A 19,284-nucleotide genomic window follows, 5' to 3' on the forward strand; every position below is an offset into this window, starting at 1 on the left:
CAACCCTAGGGTGAGGTATGGAGGTTGTGCTTGCGATAATTTATAGCCAGCATGGCGGCGACGGGACCTGGGAGTGTGGAAAGGAGGAAAACCTAGAAACCGTGGGCTTTCTGGGCCTTATTTTGGACATGGGCTTCGTTTGGTGGATAAGGACCTGGGCTAGCGAACTTTTTTAGACTTGGGCTTTGCTTGGTGGATGAGGACCTGGGCTAGCGAACTTTTCTCTACATTCAAATCCTAAGGCTTGTGTAAAAATTCTAACTGCACAAGGCATATGTTTAGTTTGTTGCAAGGAATAAAGTAAATATATGATGTAAATTAAAACCTAGAGAACAAAATAGTTTATTTTTCAGTTGACATTGCCGTAACAAATAACATCACTTCACCATGTGCAGCAGATCTTACAGAGGGGTTTTATGTCCCCGTGTGAGACCCAATTCGACAGATGTAAAGAATTACAGATAAATACAAAGCGCAAAACACTTTTCGCTCAAGGTTCAATCCGAACAAACTAGGTAGGCTACTCTTCTGTTCTGGTGTCACGGCTCAAAGGGGGGAAATTATAGGCATTGCTTGATAATTACAGCATCCTAAGAACTATGAATAAACCAGCCAGGAAGCTACTATGAGATAGCATCAGTAGCATTCCTACTGGTGGGCAAATGAAGCGGGTCATCAACCATGCTAGCAATTGGAGTTTCCTGCTCTTGCTGAGCAGCCTGTGGAGACTCTCCAACTGGGATGTTGATCCCAGCAAAACCAACCAGTACAGCAGCAGCTCCGACGTAGTTCAGCAGATGCGGAGCATGACCAGTGAGCGTGTCGACAACTGCAGCAATTGGGACTTGAATTGTGAGGCCAGCTGTAGCGACTGTAGTTGTTGTGAGAAGGACCGCTTTCGCCCACAGGTAGTCGCTCAAAACATTGTCTAACAAGCCTGCAAAGAATGCCACAGATCATAAGTTAGCAGCAATTCATTTCACAATCTACAGATCACTTTCCTTTAGCCATTCCCATATATTGTTGAAACAGCATGCCAACATGATGCACTATTGTTACTCATGTTATCATTGAGCAACTGATGCATCTGACAGGGAAAAAGAAAGTACGTGAATAAAGGGCAAACCTACCTTTTCCAACAATAAGACCAACTTGCTCCCATGTCAGCCTGTGGAATGGCTCCAGCTTGGCAAAATTCAACACCAATGCAACAGGAAGAAAAAACAACAGATTAAACAGTCCAAGGAATCCCAGGAACTGAGCCATACTCACTTGGCCTTCACCTTCCTTTTCATCAGGCAACTTTTTCCGTATCAAGGTGATATATATTGCATAACAACCAGCAGAAACAATAGAAAGGAAATCTCCGAGAAGAGGATTTGTGGCAATAGCATTAACTGAGCTACTTGAATCTGCCAGGCTAACAATTATTGTTCCTCCCATGCAGAGAAGCACACTGACTAGCTTCAGCCATGTGAATGTTTCTCCAAGAAATACTAATGCAACCAAGAAAGTGAAGAGGCTTGACGTGCTGCTCAGGATCGTGTTTGACTGCAAATTCAGAGAAATAGGATCATATTATAGACCTACAAGTGACAGGACAAAAGTAGGGGTATGACTTGGAGCCACTAAGGGTATCCACCAACCCTCTATAGTTGAACTATAGAGGGTCGGTGGATACACTTAGCCCTTAAGGGCACCAATTAGCACCCTAGACTCAAAGTAAATGTCAATATGGAACTATGGAAGTAGCATGCAATTATTCCCAGAAGCACTTACCGTAACAGTGGTGTATCTTAGGGACAGGTTGAACGTTAGCTGGGCAAGGAACCAAAAAGGGCAGACTATCATGCTGACTTTGGCTACACGAGCACGTGTCCAGCGCCCTTTTGCATCCAATCCTTTGCTGCAATCTGCAACGTTAAGCTCTGTCTGGGCAGGGAACCTTGCATCTGGAGTCAAAGTGCCTTCAGGCGACCTTGTTGGCGATTGATCCAAGGCAGCATTGATCTCATGTCCACCACTTTGGAGAAGATTCACACTCTCCAGATCAGCAGACTGCTGCAGGCTTTCAGCATCCTTGCATTTCAACTTTGTCCAAAAGTTGCTGACAGAACCCTCAAAGTACCGGGCAACCTCGATTATGGGAATGTAGACAACAAACAGAGAATTGCATATGTAGGTGATCAAGAACGGGGAAACACCACCATCAACAACAGACTGCACAACGTAGCTAGCGGCAATCCATATACTCGCAACAGCAACAATGTAAATCAACCCAAGGCACCATCTCCATGAGTCTGTGCTGGTCATTTTTGTCCACTTGTTGATGCTGCTTCTGCTTCCATCAACACCCTCCAAACTTCCTGTTAACATGAGGAACGATAAGTTTAACACTAAGAGTATGTACAATGCAAGAATGCTTAGATAGGCACTTAAAGGAAGAGCTATTGTCTCTTAACCATTAACCCACAATGGGATTCACTAATTTTACACGCTAATCTTCAGTTATCCAGAATCAAACAATCAATTTTCATGCCAAATGGCCTCTAGGCTTTAGGCATCAGCCGCTTAAGCAGGCAGCGACACGGATGTCATGGCAAGCACTTCTGCAGCCTTCCACCGTGGCACAAAAAACCTAGAACCTCCCGCAAACGACCAGCCAACCATCCGGGTCATGGCCTTAGGCAAGTGACTGCAAAAACTAATCTGATAAGAGCTTAGGACTTCTGTCGTATAGAGTATACCGACACTTGGAGGAAGAATGAACATATATTTTTTTATCGTAAAATTAAGCACGAACAAACGATAATTGGTCCACAGCCTGCGCATTCCCGCTTATGTCCCACTACCAGTAACAGTTGGCTTTTTTTCTTAAATAACTTTTGAGGGTAGTAACAGTTTGCTTGGTTTGCGCAAGTGGGGTGCCCAATTCACCCATTGCAAACCAAGGAACGGTTCCTAACTAGGAAACCCAACCTTTAGTCTCTAGAACCCCACGAGCTTAGCACGATTGTCATCCGAGACGAGAGAAGCACGCAACACCCCATTCTGGCATGGCAAATCAGCAGATTCCTTGGACATAATCCACCACACCCTTTATGACGAACCCGCTGGGAATAAAAGGAACGCGAAATTTGCCAGAAAACAGAAAAGGGTATGACGAGAGCCGAGTCACCTGGCGCAGAGGTTGAATCATGCTGGGAGGAGTCCATGGATCCCATCTCTATGGACACCGCCACCTCGCCCACCACTCCGGATCCAGGCTTCTCCCGCCCGCCCTCTTGGTCGCCTCAGCTAGCCACGCGCCGCGACATCCGCGTGACAACGACGGGGGGCGCACGCACGCGCCAAACAACTGCCCCCCTGCGGTCGGGCGCACAACGCCGGCGTGGCGACGGGGGGCCTTAGCTAGCCGCTGGCCGACGGGGCGCGCGCGTGAAGGAGGGACGACCCCACGCGCGCTTCCACGGGGACGGCGCAGTGCGCCGGGGAGGCTGGGGGTCCTGTCGTTGACGGGGAGGAGCCGGGAGCGGCGGCGGTGGCCGGCGAGTTCGGGGATACTCGCGCTCCGGCACTCGCACGCGGATTCGGAGCTGCGGAGGGGTGCGGCCGTGCTGGTGGCCGTGGGCGTCCGCCCCCGGTCGGTTGGTGGTGCTGGCTCGGTCGCTTCTTCTTCGTGATGTGGGTCCCGGTGTCAGCTCAGCCAAATGGCCTAACTAGTACTTTTTTTTCGTTTTTGAAAATCTTTTAATTGCCGGATACTTGGACTCTCGTGGAACACGTGACAGCGAACCTTCCCTCTTGTGCTGCATGATGGCGACGGGAAATACACTTGGGTGTTTGGGAGGCATGTGCTAAATTTTAGCACCTGTCACATCGGATGTTTGGACATTAATTAGGAGTATTAAATATAGTCTAATTACAAAACTAATTGCACAACCCCTAGGCTAAATCGCGAGACGAATCTATTAAGCCTAATTAGTCCATGATTTGACAATGTGGTGCTACAGTAACCATTCGCTAATGATGGATTAATTAGGCTTAATAGATTCGTCTCGCATTAGCCTAGGGGTTGTGCAATTAGTTTTGTAATTAGGCTATGTTTAATACTCCTAATTAGTGTCCAAACATCCGATGTGACAGGTGCTAAAATTTAGCACCTGCTATCCAAACACCCAGTTGCGTCAAGATTAGTGCCCCTAAAAGATAGAAAATGTCAGAGATATAAAGTATGAAGCTGCTAGCGCCGGAACGTCCAATCCAGATGCTAGCCATTGGACGATGCATCCATACTAATTAATACCCTGTAGCTACCTACCCACCTAAACGTCCCATATTGTTTCTGCACTGCAAGGCTCCGCGTTACTACCGTGCTTGCTGGAGTGCCAATCTACAACCATACTCCCACTGCCTGCACAAGAGAGAAAAAAAGATATATTATCGGTCAAAAGGGATAATATGAACAATAAACTATACAATACAAAAATATTACATATATAACATGGAAAACAATATATACAATATTAGAATAAAAAATCAACTTTTGCAGATTCGAACAAGCTCGTTGATGCAACATCAAGGATATCGCAACAACAACAAAAAAATCTCTCAACATCAATACAAGACCACGACAGCTTTAAAACTGACACCTCCTTCTTTGCCTATCCAACTGACTTGAACAGGGGAACAAAACCAAATCCACTTCAGAAAATCACCAATCATGATAAATGGAAAATATTTTGCTACAACATTCAGAACAAGTAATCGGAAACATTTCAAATCACCAAGTGCAACCAAAAAACTACAGCTGCACCTGCGACATTTAAAACAAGCTGCCTGAAAAATTATTGCTGCAAAATTTAGAACAAGTAGTCTGAAACATTTCAAATCACCAATCGCAACAAACAAAAATTACTGATGCGACATTTAGACCAAGCGGCCTGAAAAATTATTGCTGCAACATTAAGAATAAGTAGTCTGAAACATTTCAAATCACCAATCGCAACAAACAAAAATTACTGTTGTGATATTTGTAACAAGTGACCTGAAAAATTCAAATTGCCAAATCAATGCTTCAACATTCAGAAAAAAAATATCCCAACATCACAAATCACCAGTTGTAACAAACAAAACCTACTGCATCAACATTCAAAGCAAAGTAGCCTATTGTAACATTGAAATCAAGTAGTACTAAGATTTCGAGTCACCATCCGAAATAAGTAGCCCCAACATTGCAAATAAGAAATTGCAACAAATATAGTACTGCAACCAACACCAATTTATCCTAACCATGATCGAGAAGATAAGAGAGGCAGTGCAGGTTGATGAAGGCATGAAGCTATCTCCATCTTAGCAGGGTTGGATGGGAGATCCTCCAGAAGGGCGGCACAAGGCGACGGCGGCGGTGTGAGGATTAGTGTGTTGCAGTTCCCGAGGCTGGTGGACGGAGATCCTCAAGATGGGGGGGGGGGGGGCAAGGCGACGGCACGAGGACCTGCAACTTTCAGGGCCGTGGCTAGAGATCCTCCAGATGGGCAACGCAAGGCCCCTTTATGTGGAGAGAAAGAGACGTGGGTAGGGGATATTAGGACTCGTTTGGCAGGGCTGCGGCTGTGGCTTGTTCGGTGAAGCAGTTTTTTTTGCTTCAGCTTATTTGGATAGAAAAATGTTTGGCAAGCTTCTCGTAGCTGTGTAACATGGATAAAAATGAGAAATGTCTATAATACCCTTATCCTTTTTATTTTTATTTTTCAGTTTTCTCTTTTCTTCCTATTTTTTCTCCTCTCTTTATTTCCCCTTCTCTCCCTTTTCTCTTTTTTTCTCCTCTCTTCCCCACCCACGCCGACCGCCGGCCACCTCTCCTCTCCGTCCCCGCCTCCCTACAACAGGGTCAAGCTTGGAATTTTGTCTTCGCGGACTGGGTGGAGCTGCGGGGAGCCGCATTTTTAGGCTCCGGCTTCGTCCATAAGCACCAGACAACAGGAAATCCGGAGCTTCTTCGGCGGAGCCATTTTTGCTCGATGGAGAAGCCGCAGCCAAAGCCTTGCTAAAGGGGACCTTAGTCAGTCAAATGAGGATAGGAACCGGAGCTCCCCTAGCACATGTCCTCAACCTGCCCCATGGCTGTAGATCTTGATTGCGCCATGGATCTGTAACCAAGCCTACATCAAGCATGGGGGCGTGCACAAGGGGCTAGCGGGGGTGGGGGTGGGGGCGGCCGTCGGGGCGCAAACGCTCGGTGGTGGAAGGCTGCGAGGCGCTCCGTGCGGAGATGAGAGAGATATTTTTCCTTTTTAACTTTTAGTGAGGAACACAACTCTTCAACAATAATATATGGATAGGAATGTGGTCGTGGTCGTCCGGAAAGAGTATGCGCGTCCGGACATCCGCGTTGTAGCATTATCGTATAAAGTTTCCTCTAAGGCATTCAGCACAGAGACCACATTTGGTCTGGAAATCATGAGCCCCTTTAAAGGTGAAGTTCTTCGTATGGTTGGCTTTCCGCTGTCGCCTCTGGACTGTAGATCCTCATTCATGGTTGATCTGTTATCTTTGTAATAGCCTCTCATACATATTGGATTCCTGAGATCCTCGTTCATGGTCTGATATATTATCTTTGTAATAGCCTCTCATACATATTGGATGGTCATTCAGCGAGCCCACCAGTGGTTCATATTGTGTGCTTAAACCTTTTTTCCTTTTTAATACAGAGATACGTATTTCGATAAAAAAATATAAACGCTTCTCGTTTTTGGTGTTTATTCCATCACTAAAGTATAGTGGATGCGGAATAAGAAAAAGGACTACATGCTTCATCAAACCTATAGTCGTACAAACTTATTTCCATGATGTCAAATTAGAAACTAAGAATGGTTTCTTATGCACTTTATTGAGACTAAGGGTCAGTGGTTGAGCTCCCACCAGTTCCGGCCGGTGGAGCCACAAATTGTGGCTCCTTTGGTTCCGGCTCCTCTGATGCAACAGTGCGCGTGTCAGGAGGAGCCGGAGCCAGCTAGAGCTACTCCAAACGCGCCCTAAAAGCAGCCACAATGTAGTGTAAAAAACGATGCTTGGATAGATTCTGATAAGCAAATTACAACATTTGATTGAAGTCTGGGTACGAACAAGCGACGATATTCTGAAGTTTGAGTGAAGGCTGTGGAGTTTTAGATTTTGTCAAGGTCGGTCAATCCTGTCCTAGAAGTGTGGGAAATTATCAAAAGACGAAACGGAATAACAGAACGTTTCCCCTTCTTTATTCTCACCTCCATGGGTACCAATCACTGAAATAACTTACAGTTGCAGGAATAACAAGAACAAAAAGGCGTACATGACATAGTTACAGCTCAAACAGAAACTGCAAAAAACACCTCAATGAACATCACAAAGGAAACAAAAGAATGAACACCCCATAATCAACTGAACATTCAAACAGCACGATCCATGCACCACCACCGAATGCGCCTGCAAATGCAGACCATGCATGTAGCCATGTATCCACCGGTATCCCAATGAGATGGATTCCCGCCTAGTGCTTGTTGACGACGGCGCAGTGCTTCCTGATCTCGCCCTCGGACCCGGTCTTGACCTCGATGGCGCCCATCTTCACCATGGAGCGCGCGAACACCTGGGAGAAAAACTCGGGCGGCGAGTTCACCGCGGTGAGGATGTCGGCCTTGGCCGCCGCGTCGGTGATGAGCGCGGCGTCGGACTGGAACAGGCCCCGGCGCTTGAGCACGCCACGGTAGTAGCTGAGGTCGAAGGTCCGGAAGCTCCCCGGGTCCATCTCGACGATGGTGGTGTTGTCCGTCGGCGTCTTGCACTTGGTCCGGCGGAGGTTCGCCGCGTACAGCGGGTCCAGCGACGGGTCCGCGTCGCCGGGGCCACCGCGCCCGGTGAAGTTGTAGAGCCGCTCCGTGAAGGAGTTGCAGTGCGCGATGCCGATGGTGTGAGCCCCTGCATGAACAGCATAGGTGATCGGTCATCAGCAGACAGCAGGTGAGTTGCAGCCACAATGTTCAGCTAGCAAATTACCACGGATTAGCACATAACAGTAGTCAGTAGTAATTCAGTGACTGTTGCAGGATGGCTAAGAATTTGGAGGAAATTATTCAGCTTAGAGTTTTCGAAACCATTCGGTGCACTGATACAAATACGATAGGTTCATAACTCTATCTGCAGTTGTCACCTAGCTTGGAATGTCGTGTGCACATGATGGTATCAATGCAGCATCAACCTACTTCTCGTTCAGGAGTTTCTGTCCATAATGTGGTAGAGAAGTAGTTATTCCATTCGGCCTCCTAGTATTATTGTGCAAGTAGTCCATATGAAAAGAATAAAAAAAGTCACCCATAGTACGATAGGGTATGGACTGCCCATATTATACTTGTATGCGGCAGAGATGGATATAGATGATTTTTTACTACTCTGATAGTAATATTGTAGTACTCGTTCAGGACCTCACTCATATGGACTGCTTTGCCCAAAAAATATTGTGGTTGCCCTTAGAAGTTAGAATAATCAGAACAGACTGATTTTATGGCAGTTAGCAGCAGCGTGCATGTCGGCATCAGGATAGGTTGTCCACGTATAAAAGATGCGATGCCCGTCAGTGACACAACAAACCAGTCAAGTGACTGCAGTCCAAGACGTCCTTATCACATTATGACGTGCATACAAGTACTCAGATTCCAACTTTCACTCAAGTCATCGATCCTGTTCTAGCAAGATAACATGCTCTGGACAATGCTACTACATCCAAGGTGGTTAGTTACATCTCTTCCCGTTACTACCCCAATGCTAACTTTTTAGACATTGTTCTCCTTGTAGTTTAGTACTAGCAAGCTAGTATCACAGAGCTTTCAGTCTGGGGAGTTGTCTGTATGCGTTCCATGCCCTATTGTGATATGGAATCATTTTCCAGCTACCAAACTCTGGCTACATAGACAGGACAAAACCATCATTTAGATGTTAACTACCATACTGCGTCTCTTCCCAAGGACTAAGTGCATATGTGCTATACACGGCACTGATCCGAAGACTGGGGATGAACAGACTGGTAGTTGTCCAATTTAAAAGCCTCCTTTGTTGTTGGCTAGATTCATTCTAGAATGACAAGGTTAAGTAAGTTCCCTAACATTTGGTTTGCCCATGATGCAACGCCACTAAACGCCACTCATGCATCATGCTGAACTCTGGCCTTTTATGTGCAGATTTGACTGACAGAACTTTGGTCTTTTTTGGGTACATAGATCTGGCTGATGATAAATGTGCCATTCAGTAATGTAATACTAATACTAGTAGTCGGTAATCAAGACACGCTGTCTGTGGCTCTCTGCATGTTCAGGTCTGTCCAATCTGGCCATGACATGGAGTGGAACTCACTGCTGCTAAAATGTTCTAGGCTCCTACTGTTTTGTTCTGCTGTACAATGCACATGGCAAGCTAAAGAAGTTTACCTTGGAGCCATCTAGCTCAGGGACATTCTTCGCAAAAGAAAAAGAAAATCTAGCTCAGGGACATTTAGACTGGTCCTGCTGAGAGAGAGTGGGTGGGTAGGAGCGTGTCTACGTGTGCTGACTGCCGGCTCAACACATAAACAATTTGCCAAAGCTACTACCAGTACTGTTTCTAGTGACCAAGTACAATCTCACAGCTTATGCCAGCCAGCCTGAGCAAACGTATTCTCCGAACAAATGATGGATGATTCACTCAGCAAACGTAACATCACTCTGTGTCGGTGCCGTGTTAGGATCACCACGTTTAAACAGATAGCTAAAACCATTCTAATCCGAGGACTAGTAACTAATAACCATCCCTGTCACTGTTGATTTGTTTCCTTGTGTAAAATTAGCTAGGTTGATTGGCATGTGGAAAGAATCTTCTTGTTTGCTTGCTTGTTTTTTTTTACCAAAGATTTGTTGAAGTTGTCGTCAGGTGAAAGCAGTGAAGTAGTAACTGATGAGCTCTGAATGGCGGTGGCAATGGAGGGAGGAGGGAGAGAGGTTTTGAGTTACCTGAGAGCCAGACGAGGTCGGCGAGGTCGAGGCTCTTGTTCTGGAACGACTGGAGGAGCTCGGTGAAGTTCATGGTGGGCGCGGGGATCTGGTCCAGCGCCTCCTGCTTGATGGACACCGTGCCGTCGCGCCGCCCCGTCGGCACGCTCCAGGACGGCCCGCCCTGCACTCACTCTCAGCGTGTCAGCGACGACGAGCTAGCTGCCGCGCGTCGGCGCGGCAATGTCGCCGGCGGTGCTTCGGCGGGGGGAGCGGGTGGAAGGGTGCTCACGGTGGCGACGACGGAGTCGCGGGCGGTGAGGGCGAGGATGTCGGCGCAGGAGACGACGCCGGGGCACTCCTTCTCGACGAGCGCCTTGACGCGGTCGATGAAGCCGTTGCCGCGCAGCGTCTGGTTGGGCGCCGCGTCCCTCTCCGCCTCGTTCCCGCCCGTCGCGTTCAGCAGCACCGACGCGTCGCAGCCCTGCAGGGAAGAAGGAGGCGGCATTGGCCGCCGTCAGCGTCCGTCGCCACGTACCCTGCCGCGCCGGCAGGAAGAAGAAGAAGAAGAACAGAGCACGCCGGCACACACTAGACACTGGCACGTACCCTGACGAAGCAGTCGTGGAAGTGCGTGCGGAGGAGGGTGGCGGCGATGGATGGCACGTGGGGGATGTGCTCCATCACGTAGTCCTTGATGATCTTCTCCGCCTGCGGGCAGCTGTGCTCGTAGAACCCCTCCCTCAGCTGCGCCCGCGCGCCGCCGGCGAGCACGGCTGCCACCACCACCACCACCGCCACCACCGCCATTCTCGCCATCTCGCTCCGATCACTCGCCGGCGCTACCTGTCCTCTGCTCCCGAGTCTCTACTAGTTAGCTCGTGTGTGTCTGCCGAGTGGTACCGGTACAAGATTCCGAGCCGGGCTCCGGGCTATATATACACACGGTAACAGCAAGGCACGCTGCGGGCGGCGGCACAAGACCACGAGTGGTTAGTGGGGTTTGGTTGCCGCGCGCATTTGATATCCCCGGCGAGTCGGTAGCGAGGAGGACGACGACGCGGTCGCCGGACAGCGCCGGGTCCAACTACCGGCGTGCTGGCCGGTAGAGCCCCGGCCGGGTGTACTTGTACGCAGTCGGCGTGTACGTGCTCGCGTACGTGGCGGCTACCGGTGGTCGAGGCGGAGCGCACGCTGCTGCACAAATGGAGGACCGGGGGCACGTCAGCGTCATCGCCAGCGCGGCGGCGGTCTCCGTCTCCGGGGGTGGCGCGCTCCAACTCCATGTGTCACCCGTCAAGCGTCGTAGGTGATGTACGCGTCGTCAGACTACCGACCATAGTGGATGGTTTTCGCTTGCCGCGGCTGCCGTCCCCTATTCCCCAACGGCTGCCTACGTGGTACTCTACGGTCTACGCCAACTCTGTACTCGTCGTCAGGAAAATTCAGACATTCAGTGGACTGTTGTCGGAGTTTTGTCTGAATTCAGAACAGCGAAGGTTTGAGATACATTTTGCTTTTAGTGTAGGCTGGCTGGCTGATTGATTGGTCAAGAGAATCACGCGGCGGCAGCTGGTAGAGGCGTAGAGCCCATCGTCACAAGCTGATCAGTTCCTTTATGCTTTCGAGCTCCTCCTCTCTCTGCATCCAAAGATTCCAAACAGTGCGAGGAGACAGTGCGGGGGGGGGGGGGGGGGGGGGGGGGGGGGGGGCGGCAGTACACGCACACAGACGCCCCCACATGAACGCGCGACAAATAAAGCTGTGTCAGGCTATCAGCATAGCCCAGCCGTGCGGGAAATCTGTGAGCAACTTCAACTGAACATCCCCTGCTGCTCTGCATCTTCTGGTGCCCTATCCACATACCTTCAGACGGCCGCATCACGTACTACGGCGTGCCCGCTGATGCTACAACACGTTCTTCGTCAGATGTAGGAGGAACATCAGGTTCGCAGAGGACGAGAAAATGTCACAAAGATGGTAGTAGCAGCCTAGTAGCAGTAGGGCGTGCGTGGCTACTGAAACGAATGGGATCGATAAGATTGCTGTTCCTGTCCAAGAAGCTTCCTTTAGCTTTTGTTTTTCTGTTATTACTGACGGCACTGTTCGTGCCCATGCTACCGAACTACTGATCGAACCATCCCCATCGGCGGCAAAAGGTGCAGGGTGGTTAGTGCGTGTCACCGCTCACCCAACCCCCATGTTTCTAGCGCTTGTGTCTTGGCGCCCCCCCCTTCAGCTCCTGATCCTTGGCTCTCTCTTCGCGTTCGTGGTCACCGACAGCACCGGCTGATGGCCGGTGCCAGTCGTCCTGATCATTAGCCGGGTGCCGGCCAGTTCTTATCAGAATGGCTGGCTCACCAACATCATGTCATGTCATATGCTGCATCAACTATTTTGACTGATATTTCTGGCGACAAAATGGATAAATGCAGAGAAGCACACTACTCTGATTATGTCTGATCTCTCGATTTGTTTTTTTTTTTCCTTTTGAAAATCCCTCTCCATTTTTTTCCATCCAAAATTCGGCATCACATTGCAGGTTTTCACGGGCTCCTTGGCTGCTGGTAAGAGGAGGTTGGTGAACTGAGGCTTTATACGGAGGGGAAAAAAGAGTGAATCCCATCAAAAGCATGCAATGGTCTCTCCCTGCAAGCAAGCATTCCTCTTGCTCCCCCACTTCATGTCTTTTGCTACCTCCCTGCTAGCACCTAGCCTACGGATTTACTTCTTTCAGCCTTGCTCGATCGTATGAAGATCTTTTGGAATAACTTGCGACCAGGATCATCAAATCGGGTCACTGTTGTGGGAGACAAGCAATGCCAACCTAGGAAATACTTTGTTTTCCCCTGATGAGTAGCCCACAAGCTGCAAATTGTATTTTGCAATGGCTGTCAGCAGCTCTGATCATGTAGTTCAGGACCAGTCTAGAAATTACTGGTTGCTCTCAAGATCGAACAGAACCAGCTGATTAGTACTCCAGATGGACCATGATGTGGAATAACGTGGATGCATGCTCATCACTCATACTAGCTAGCGCAACACTTTTTTAGGCAGTGGCTGATCATACAATGATACAACCATGAGGCCATGACAGTCTGTCATGACTCATGAGAGAGTCATAATCAGGACTAACAATGCAGTATTTTTGCTCAGAGAGCAGAGAATTCTTCGTGTTACCAGATTCCAGCTCAAGTAGTTGGCAGACAATGGTCCTGAAGGAGAGAATTAGTGAGGAGCATAGGATACACCAATCATGCCTAGAAATGTGCGCTAATCGATCTGTTTTCTTTCTTCGTTCTTACATTTATCATGCTTACGTTTTTTTCCCCATCCAGTTGCAGTTGACATGTATATACATGCCTGTACTTTGTGGCGAATAAAATGGCAGTGTCTCTTCAGAAACATCTTAGGGCCTGTTTGGCTCCGAAATGTTAAAGTTTAACACCCGTCATATCAGATATTTGGATGCTAATTAGGAGTATTAAATATAGGCTAATTACAAAACTAATTGCACAGATGGAGTGTAATTCGCGAGACGAATCTATTAAGCCTAATTAGTCCATGATTTGACAATATGGTGCTACAGTAACCATTTGCTAATGATGGATTAATTAGGCTTAATAGATTCATCACGCGAATTAACACAAGATTATGTAATTAGTTTTATAATTAGCTCATGTTTAGTTCTCCTAATTAGCGTCCAAACATCCGATGTGACACTATTAAAGTTTAGCACCTCGTATCCAAACGCATCCTTAGTCTTCCTTTACTTGGACCAACACGCCAATGCTTGCTTGCCGGACACCAGTTAAATAATGTGATCATCCACGAACAACTCCTAAAAGAATTGGAACTTGCTTGGAAGTACAAAGCGAGTTGGGGTTTTGAATGCAGAAATTGCAGTGTCCGTCTCGGTCATGCTTCCCCAACTCCCGTGAAAGCACCACACTCCATTCAATGCATTCAGCACACACACAGTTCATACATACTGAACATTGTCATGTATTGGGTATCTTCTACAGATCCAACTGACTTCATACCGTAAGTTCGTTGCGCCGTCTAGTCGGAGAGGTTAAGCACAAGTTCAATTTGGCTCTGTCAGCCACATCATTTTAATTGTAAAAAGTATCTTGGCTTATGATATGAGCACATGACTAGAACCAGTTACCTAACTGACCTCATCAGCACAATGCATCTCCCAGCTCTTAGTGACAGCTAATCGACAAGCTCAAGACACTTTTCAGGCTGTGAACCTCTTAAACATTTTGTAGATGCAATCACCGTCTCTTGCTTGACCAGTACTTGATTCCACCGAGGATCACTTGCAAGGGCAAACAAGCTCAGGCTCAAGGGAGGTCAAGGACAGGCACATCTAGCAGCTTCAGAGTGACTGTTCTGCAAAGATGGCCAGGAAGGGTTAGCATACAAGACACATGCCCTTTTCATGGGCAAATCATGTCCTCGGAAATGACCTAGACCTTTGCATCTCTGTCAGTGGTAGGTTGTCAACTACACCTCTCGCTTTCAGGTTGTGTGGGGGGCCCAACCGTAATGATAGGTGGTAATAGAGCCATGTTCAGCAAATCAGCATTCAGCAGTTTGTTAATCTCGTAGTAGCTGTGGATACTCAGTTTTTTTTTTCAAATTTAGCCTCCCAATTGATTCAGAGATCCTCTTTGCTTTTTTTGTTTTACGAGTTCAGTGATTCTTTGTGAAGGTAAAGCGATTGGTGAAGAGATTTTCTACTCTCCATCTGTAACAACTAGCTTCACCGAGAAACTGAAATGAAGAAGCGAACAAAAACGGATAAAAAGCAAGCGATAATTCCATTCAAAGTGGCTGATGATGACAGCCAAGCCAAGCCAAGCCTTTGTAGTGCTTGCCAGCCGTTAGACGATGATGGATGGGTGTTCTTGAACTCTAGCACATGCAGCTCTAGCCATTGTCGCCCCCCGATCCACCATCCCTTCCTGAAGATGATTCCTTCGCTGATAGCGTCGCTACAGTAGCTGCCGTCACACACATTGTTATAATCTTTGTCATCACATGGGGGGTAAGTGGTGGATTGGTTACACATGTGACGACGCCCATGAACTGCTACTCTGCTAGCACTGTTTAGTTTTGCTGCGAGGTGTGGCGTACGTCTGAGCAGTAGACGACAGTGACGATGCATGCGCTGATGGCGGGCAGGGCCGGGGCAGCCTGAGGTTTTTTCGAGACACGCTTCGCCGATCAGTCGGTTGCGGCGTCGCTGTCCGTCGCCGCCGTCACTGTCGTGGAGCCACCGTGCATGCCGTGCGTGCGCGCAGGGCAGCGGGCAGGAGGCAGCTGGCTGTTGGATGCAAACATGGCATTGGAGAGGAAAGATGCTGCAAGAAAGTCGCCGGAGGCAGGCGTGTGGTTCGCTTCCGGGTTGGCGCGCATTCAAGGCGGGCGTACGCATGGGCAAGGCGCCGGCGGCCGGCCTCGGCTACGTACTTCAGGTCTGCAACCGACGAGATTGTCCGGCCACTCGTGGTCATGTGTGCACCTTCGCTACAGGAATATGCATCGGCCATCGGCCATTGCAAGTGCTGCAATTGCGCACGTGTCTGTGGGATTTTCTGTGCAGGAACAACTGTCTCTGCGATGTTGCGGGGAAATGTAAATTCCACGTGTACTCGTGGACGCATGAGTTATCTCATGCCGTCCATTCCTCTCGCAAGATATCCATTCAATCGTTGAATTTACACTCTGTAACAGGGTAGAGCTTCAGATCCTCGGTCGAGTGAAGATGAGAGGCAACACGAGCGCACGCACCGGGTGCTGAGATGAGATCGTGTGCCGGCGGCGATGGACTGACGCGGCGCCGGCGCGTCGGCACCAGTCACGCCTGACTTTACACGGCCACGCAAACTAAAAGGTACTGGGCTCAGCCTTTGACACCGTTTTAAATGGACCCAGCCCAATAGCTACCAAAACTCGACTGCACGGCCCAAGGAAGAGCTCAGCTGGGCGGCCCACCGGTGTGCAGCGGTTTGTTCGACGTCGCCGAAACAGAGAGATTTTGCCTGCGATCCAGTAAGTCTCCAGCCGCGCGCGCGCGCTGACCGCCACGCGGCCACGCCTGGCGCCCCGCTGGATCGGCGGGCGCCTCGCCCGTCGCGACCGTTTCGCTCGTGCGCCCTCGCCCACCGCCGCCGCCGCGATCTCGTCCGCGCGCACAGCTCACCGCCACCCCATCCCTCGCTGCCTCGCTCGGGGGCGGCCGTCAAGACCCCCCCAACCCTCTCCCGCATTGCGGCTGCGCGCGCGCCCCCGCCGCCCCGTGGGGACCGCCACGACACGAGACGCCACGATCGGCGGAAGGCGCCGCGGTGCTGGGAGGAAATGGACGTGACGTTCGCGACGCCGCGGGGCCGGGAGTTCACCCTCGAGGTGTGGTACTTCGCGACGGTGCGGGAGGTGAAGGAGGCGGTGCGCGCGCGCGAGGGCGTCCCGGCGGCCTCCCAGCGCCTCTTCCTCGGCGGCCGGGAGCTCGACGACGACGCGCGCGACGCCGCGCACTACGGCGTCCTCCAGGGATCCCGCATCCTCCTCCTCCTCCCCGACGACGACGACGCGCCCACCTCCTCCCCCTCCCCCGCCTCCGCCAACCCCGCGGCCGACGTCGTCCGCGTCGCCGTCTCGGCCCCCGCGATCGGCCACACCGTCGCGCTCGACGTCCGCGCGGCCGACACCGTGGCGCGCGTCAAGGAACTCCTCCAGGACCGCACGGAGGGCGCGCTGCCCGCGTCGAGGTCGGCACTTTTCGTCGGCAAGGCGGAGATGGACGACGGCAGGGCGCTGGCGGACTACGACCCTCCGGCGGACGGTGTGATGGAGCTGTGCGTCGTCGTGCGCCAGCCGCCCACCTCGGATGCGGCGGCGGCGGCGGCGGCGGGCGGCGGCAACGGGGTCGGGGCCAGGAACCAGCAGAGGATCGCGGTGAAGGTGATGTTCGGCGCGAGGGCGGTGGCGCTGGAGGTGGGCGCTATGGACGTGGTCCGCGACCTGCGCAAGGAGGTGGAGAGGCTGCACCTCCCCGTGCACGACGGCAGCGGCGGCTACTTCTTCGTGTACAAGCAGAACGTCATGGACGAGGACCGCACCCTGCGGTGGCACGAGGTCAAGAACGGCGACACCATCGAGATCTTCAACGGCACCGTCACCGGCGGCGCCTGACAGGATACGATCAGATCAGATCGTGGGGTTTAGCAAAGGGTTTAGGGTTTTTTTCATCTTCAATCTTTGCATTGAGATTTCAGAGTTGCATTGCTTCAAAGTAATCAGCATACAGTCGTATTGTGGTCTGTATCATGGGGGTTTATGATAATTAATAACAATAAAAAGGTTTTTTTTGGTGTTCGATCTGCAATCCAGCATTGGAATTTCTGGAGTTATGTCCTTGAGTTTCGTTTTGGCTAGTATTCAGGCCTTCAGGGCATGCCTGCCTGACAGTGATGGAACGATGGTACTTATGATACAGTGGTGTTGTCTCAGAGACGAATGTAGGCAGTTGACTGCGTAGCCATGCAGTTGTACGTTCTATGCCACCAAATGCAAAGAAATTGGAATTTTTTGGCAAACCACAATCCCCATCTCTCACTGATAATGCGCATATCAGAGGGTTTTGACATTCTGTCAACAAGTTTGTCAGGTCCAGTGGTTCTGATCATCCCTCGAGAAATGCACCATTGCTTACCAATTTGGAATTTTCCGGCCTGTTAACGCTGCAATTTCCTGAGCATCAGTAGTAGTAGTGTAGTGGTTGCAGTAACGTACTATTGCGCCACCACTTCGATTTTGATGCAGTGCACTCTACATCTGCAAATTGGTCACAGAATTTGGAGCACATATCGTTTTGGGAACCATAGCTGGAATGGATTCATAGCTGCAACCAATCTACTCTCTTCCATATAATCTGAGATAGTAACGATCAAAAGGGGAAAAATCCGTAGGCGCCTATCAGTCAGCACAACTGCACAAATAGCTTGGCATCGGGTGCTTGGCAACCGCCGGCGACGCCACTAACGAGCGTCCTGATCCCTACCGCCGCCGAGCGCGTCGAGCGTCCTCGAATCCTCCTCGTCTCGCCCTGCTCCACGGCAGGAGCTTACGGCTGCCGGCTGTGACTGTACGATCCTGGTTGACTATGCCCTTCGCGCCATCTCGGTGCGCCGCCGCTGCATGGCCCCGCGAGCGGCGGCGGAGGCGTGAGCGGGGCCGGAAGCAGCTCTAGTCCGCGTGAATTTGACGGAGGCTGGCGCGGGAGGTACGGCGACGGAGATAGGGGAGCTCGCCGGCCGCCATGGCGCCCGCCCGAAATCGATCCAGAATCTTGCAAAGAGCCCCCTCATTTTGGATTAGTAATTTACATAAACCCCCCTAATTTGGATCGCGACTGTTGATCGCGATCCAATATTGTTTCACAAAACCTCCTGGTTTGTATCGCGATTATTAATCGAGATCCAATTATTTTCAGAAAGAACCCTGGTTTGGGCCACCGGCTCTCTTCCCATCTCTCGTCGGCTCCACCGCCCGCCCGTTCGCCTTGACGCCGTCCTTCTCGCCCTCGTCCCTGCTGGCTCCTGGAAGCGCCGTTCATTTAGGGCAGCGCTCTAGTGCAGCAGCAGCAAGGATCGTATGTGATTCGATTCGGCGTCACTGACTCATCCGAGCGGAGCGAGCAGCCGCGCAGTTGATGAGATCGCACCGGCAGCAATGGCGGCCTGACCCGCAGCTCAGTCGCCTTCGCGTCATCCCCAAGAAGCGGGGAGGTCTCTGCGCCTGCAGTCTGGGCTGTGGACCGGCGGCTCTTGACGGGATGCGATCAGACCATGGGGACAAAAAGGATTTAGGTTTTTTTTTTCTTCTGCAGTCCTGCACTCCTGCATTGAGGTTTCAGAGTTGCATTACTTCATAGCAATCAGCATGCAATCGTTTTGTGTTCTGTATCATGGGGGTTTATAACAAACAAAAAGGGTTTTTTGGTGTTCGATCTGTAAAGAATTCAGGATTTCAGGAGTTCTGCGTTTTGGCTAGTATTCACTATTCAGGGCATGCCTGCCTGACAAGTGACAATGATGGAACGATTGCATAATATAGTGGTGTTGTCTCAGAGAAGAATGTATGCAGTTTTCTGAGCACGCATGCAGTTGCCACCGAAAGCAAAGAAATTTGAATTTTTGGCAAACCGCAATCTCCATCTCTTACTGATAATGTGTATATAAGAGAGTTTGGAATTTCTGTCAACAACTTTGGC

The 19,284-nt window shown here is 50.3% G+C and overlaps 3 protein-coding genes across 3 annotated transcripts; 1 reads left to right on the forward strand and 2 right to left on the reverse strand.

Moving 5' to 3' along the window:
• Positions 1-326: 326 nt before the first annotated feature.
• LOC117852803 (uncharacterized vacuolar membrane protein YML018C) lies at positions 327-3,652 on the reverse strand. The gene is made up of 4 exons (XM_034735072.2): positions 3,179-3,652; positions 1,780-2,366; positions 1,131-1,551; positions 327-937 (listed from the first exon to the last, which is right to left on the reverse strand). Exons 1-4 carry the CDS (start codon positions 3,222-3,224, stop codon positions 624-626), a joined length of 1,368 nt encoding a protein of 455 aa, XP_034590963.1. The 5' UTR covers positions 3,225-3,652; the 3' UTR covers positions 327-623.
• A 3,585-nt stretch (positions 3,653-7,237) lies between these two features.
• Positions 7,238-11,069, reverse strand: LOC117851218 (peroxidase 3). Its single transcript, XM_034732988.2, has 4 exons — positions 10,608-11,069; positions 10,291-10,482; positions 10,020-10,182; positions 7,238-7,959 (listed from the first exon to the last, which is right to left on the reverse strand). The coding sequence occupies exons 1-4, from the start codon at positions 10,815-10,817 to the stop codon at positions 7,532-7,534; spliced, it is 993 nt and encodes a 330-aa protein (XP_034588879.1). The 5' UTR covers positions 10,818-11,069; the 3' UTR covers positions 7,238-7,531.
• A 4,790-nt stretch (positions 11,070-15,859) lies between these two features.
• On the forward strand, positions 15,860-17,404 carry LOC117854234 (polyubiquitin 11-like). Its single transcript, XM_034736535.2, has one exon. The coding sequence runs from the start codon at positions 16,371-16,373 to the stop codon at positions 17,202-17,204; it is 834 nt and encodes a 277-aa protein (XP_034592426.1). The 5' UTR covers positions 15,860-16,370; the 3' UTR covers positions 17,205-17,404.
• Positions 17,405-19,284: the final 1,880 nt, after the last annotated feature.

The sequence above is a fragment of the Setaria viridis genome, chromosome 4 (genome assembly GCF_005286985.2).
Source record: "Setaria viridis chromosome 4, Setaria_viridis_v4.0, whole genome shotgun sequence".
NCBI classification, from domain to species: Eukaryota; Viridiplantae; Streptophyta; class Magnoliopsida; order Poales; family Poaceae; genus Setaria; species Setaria viridis.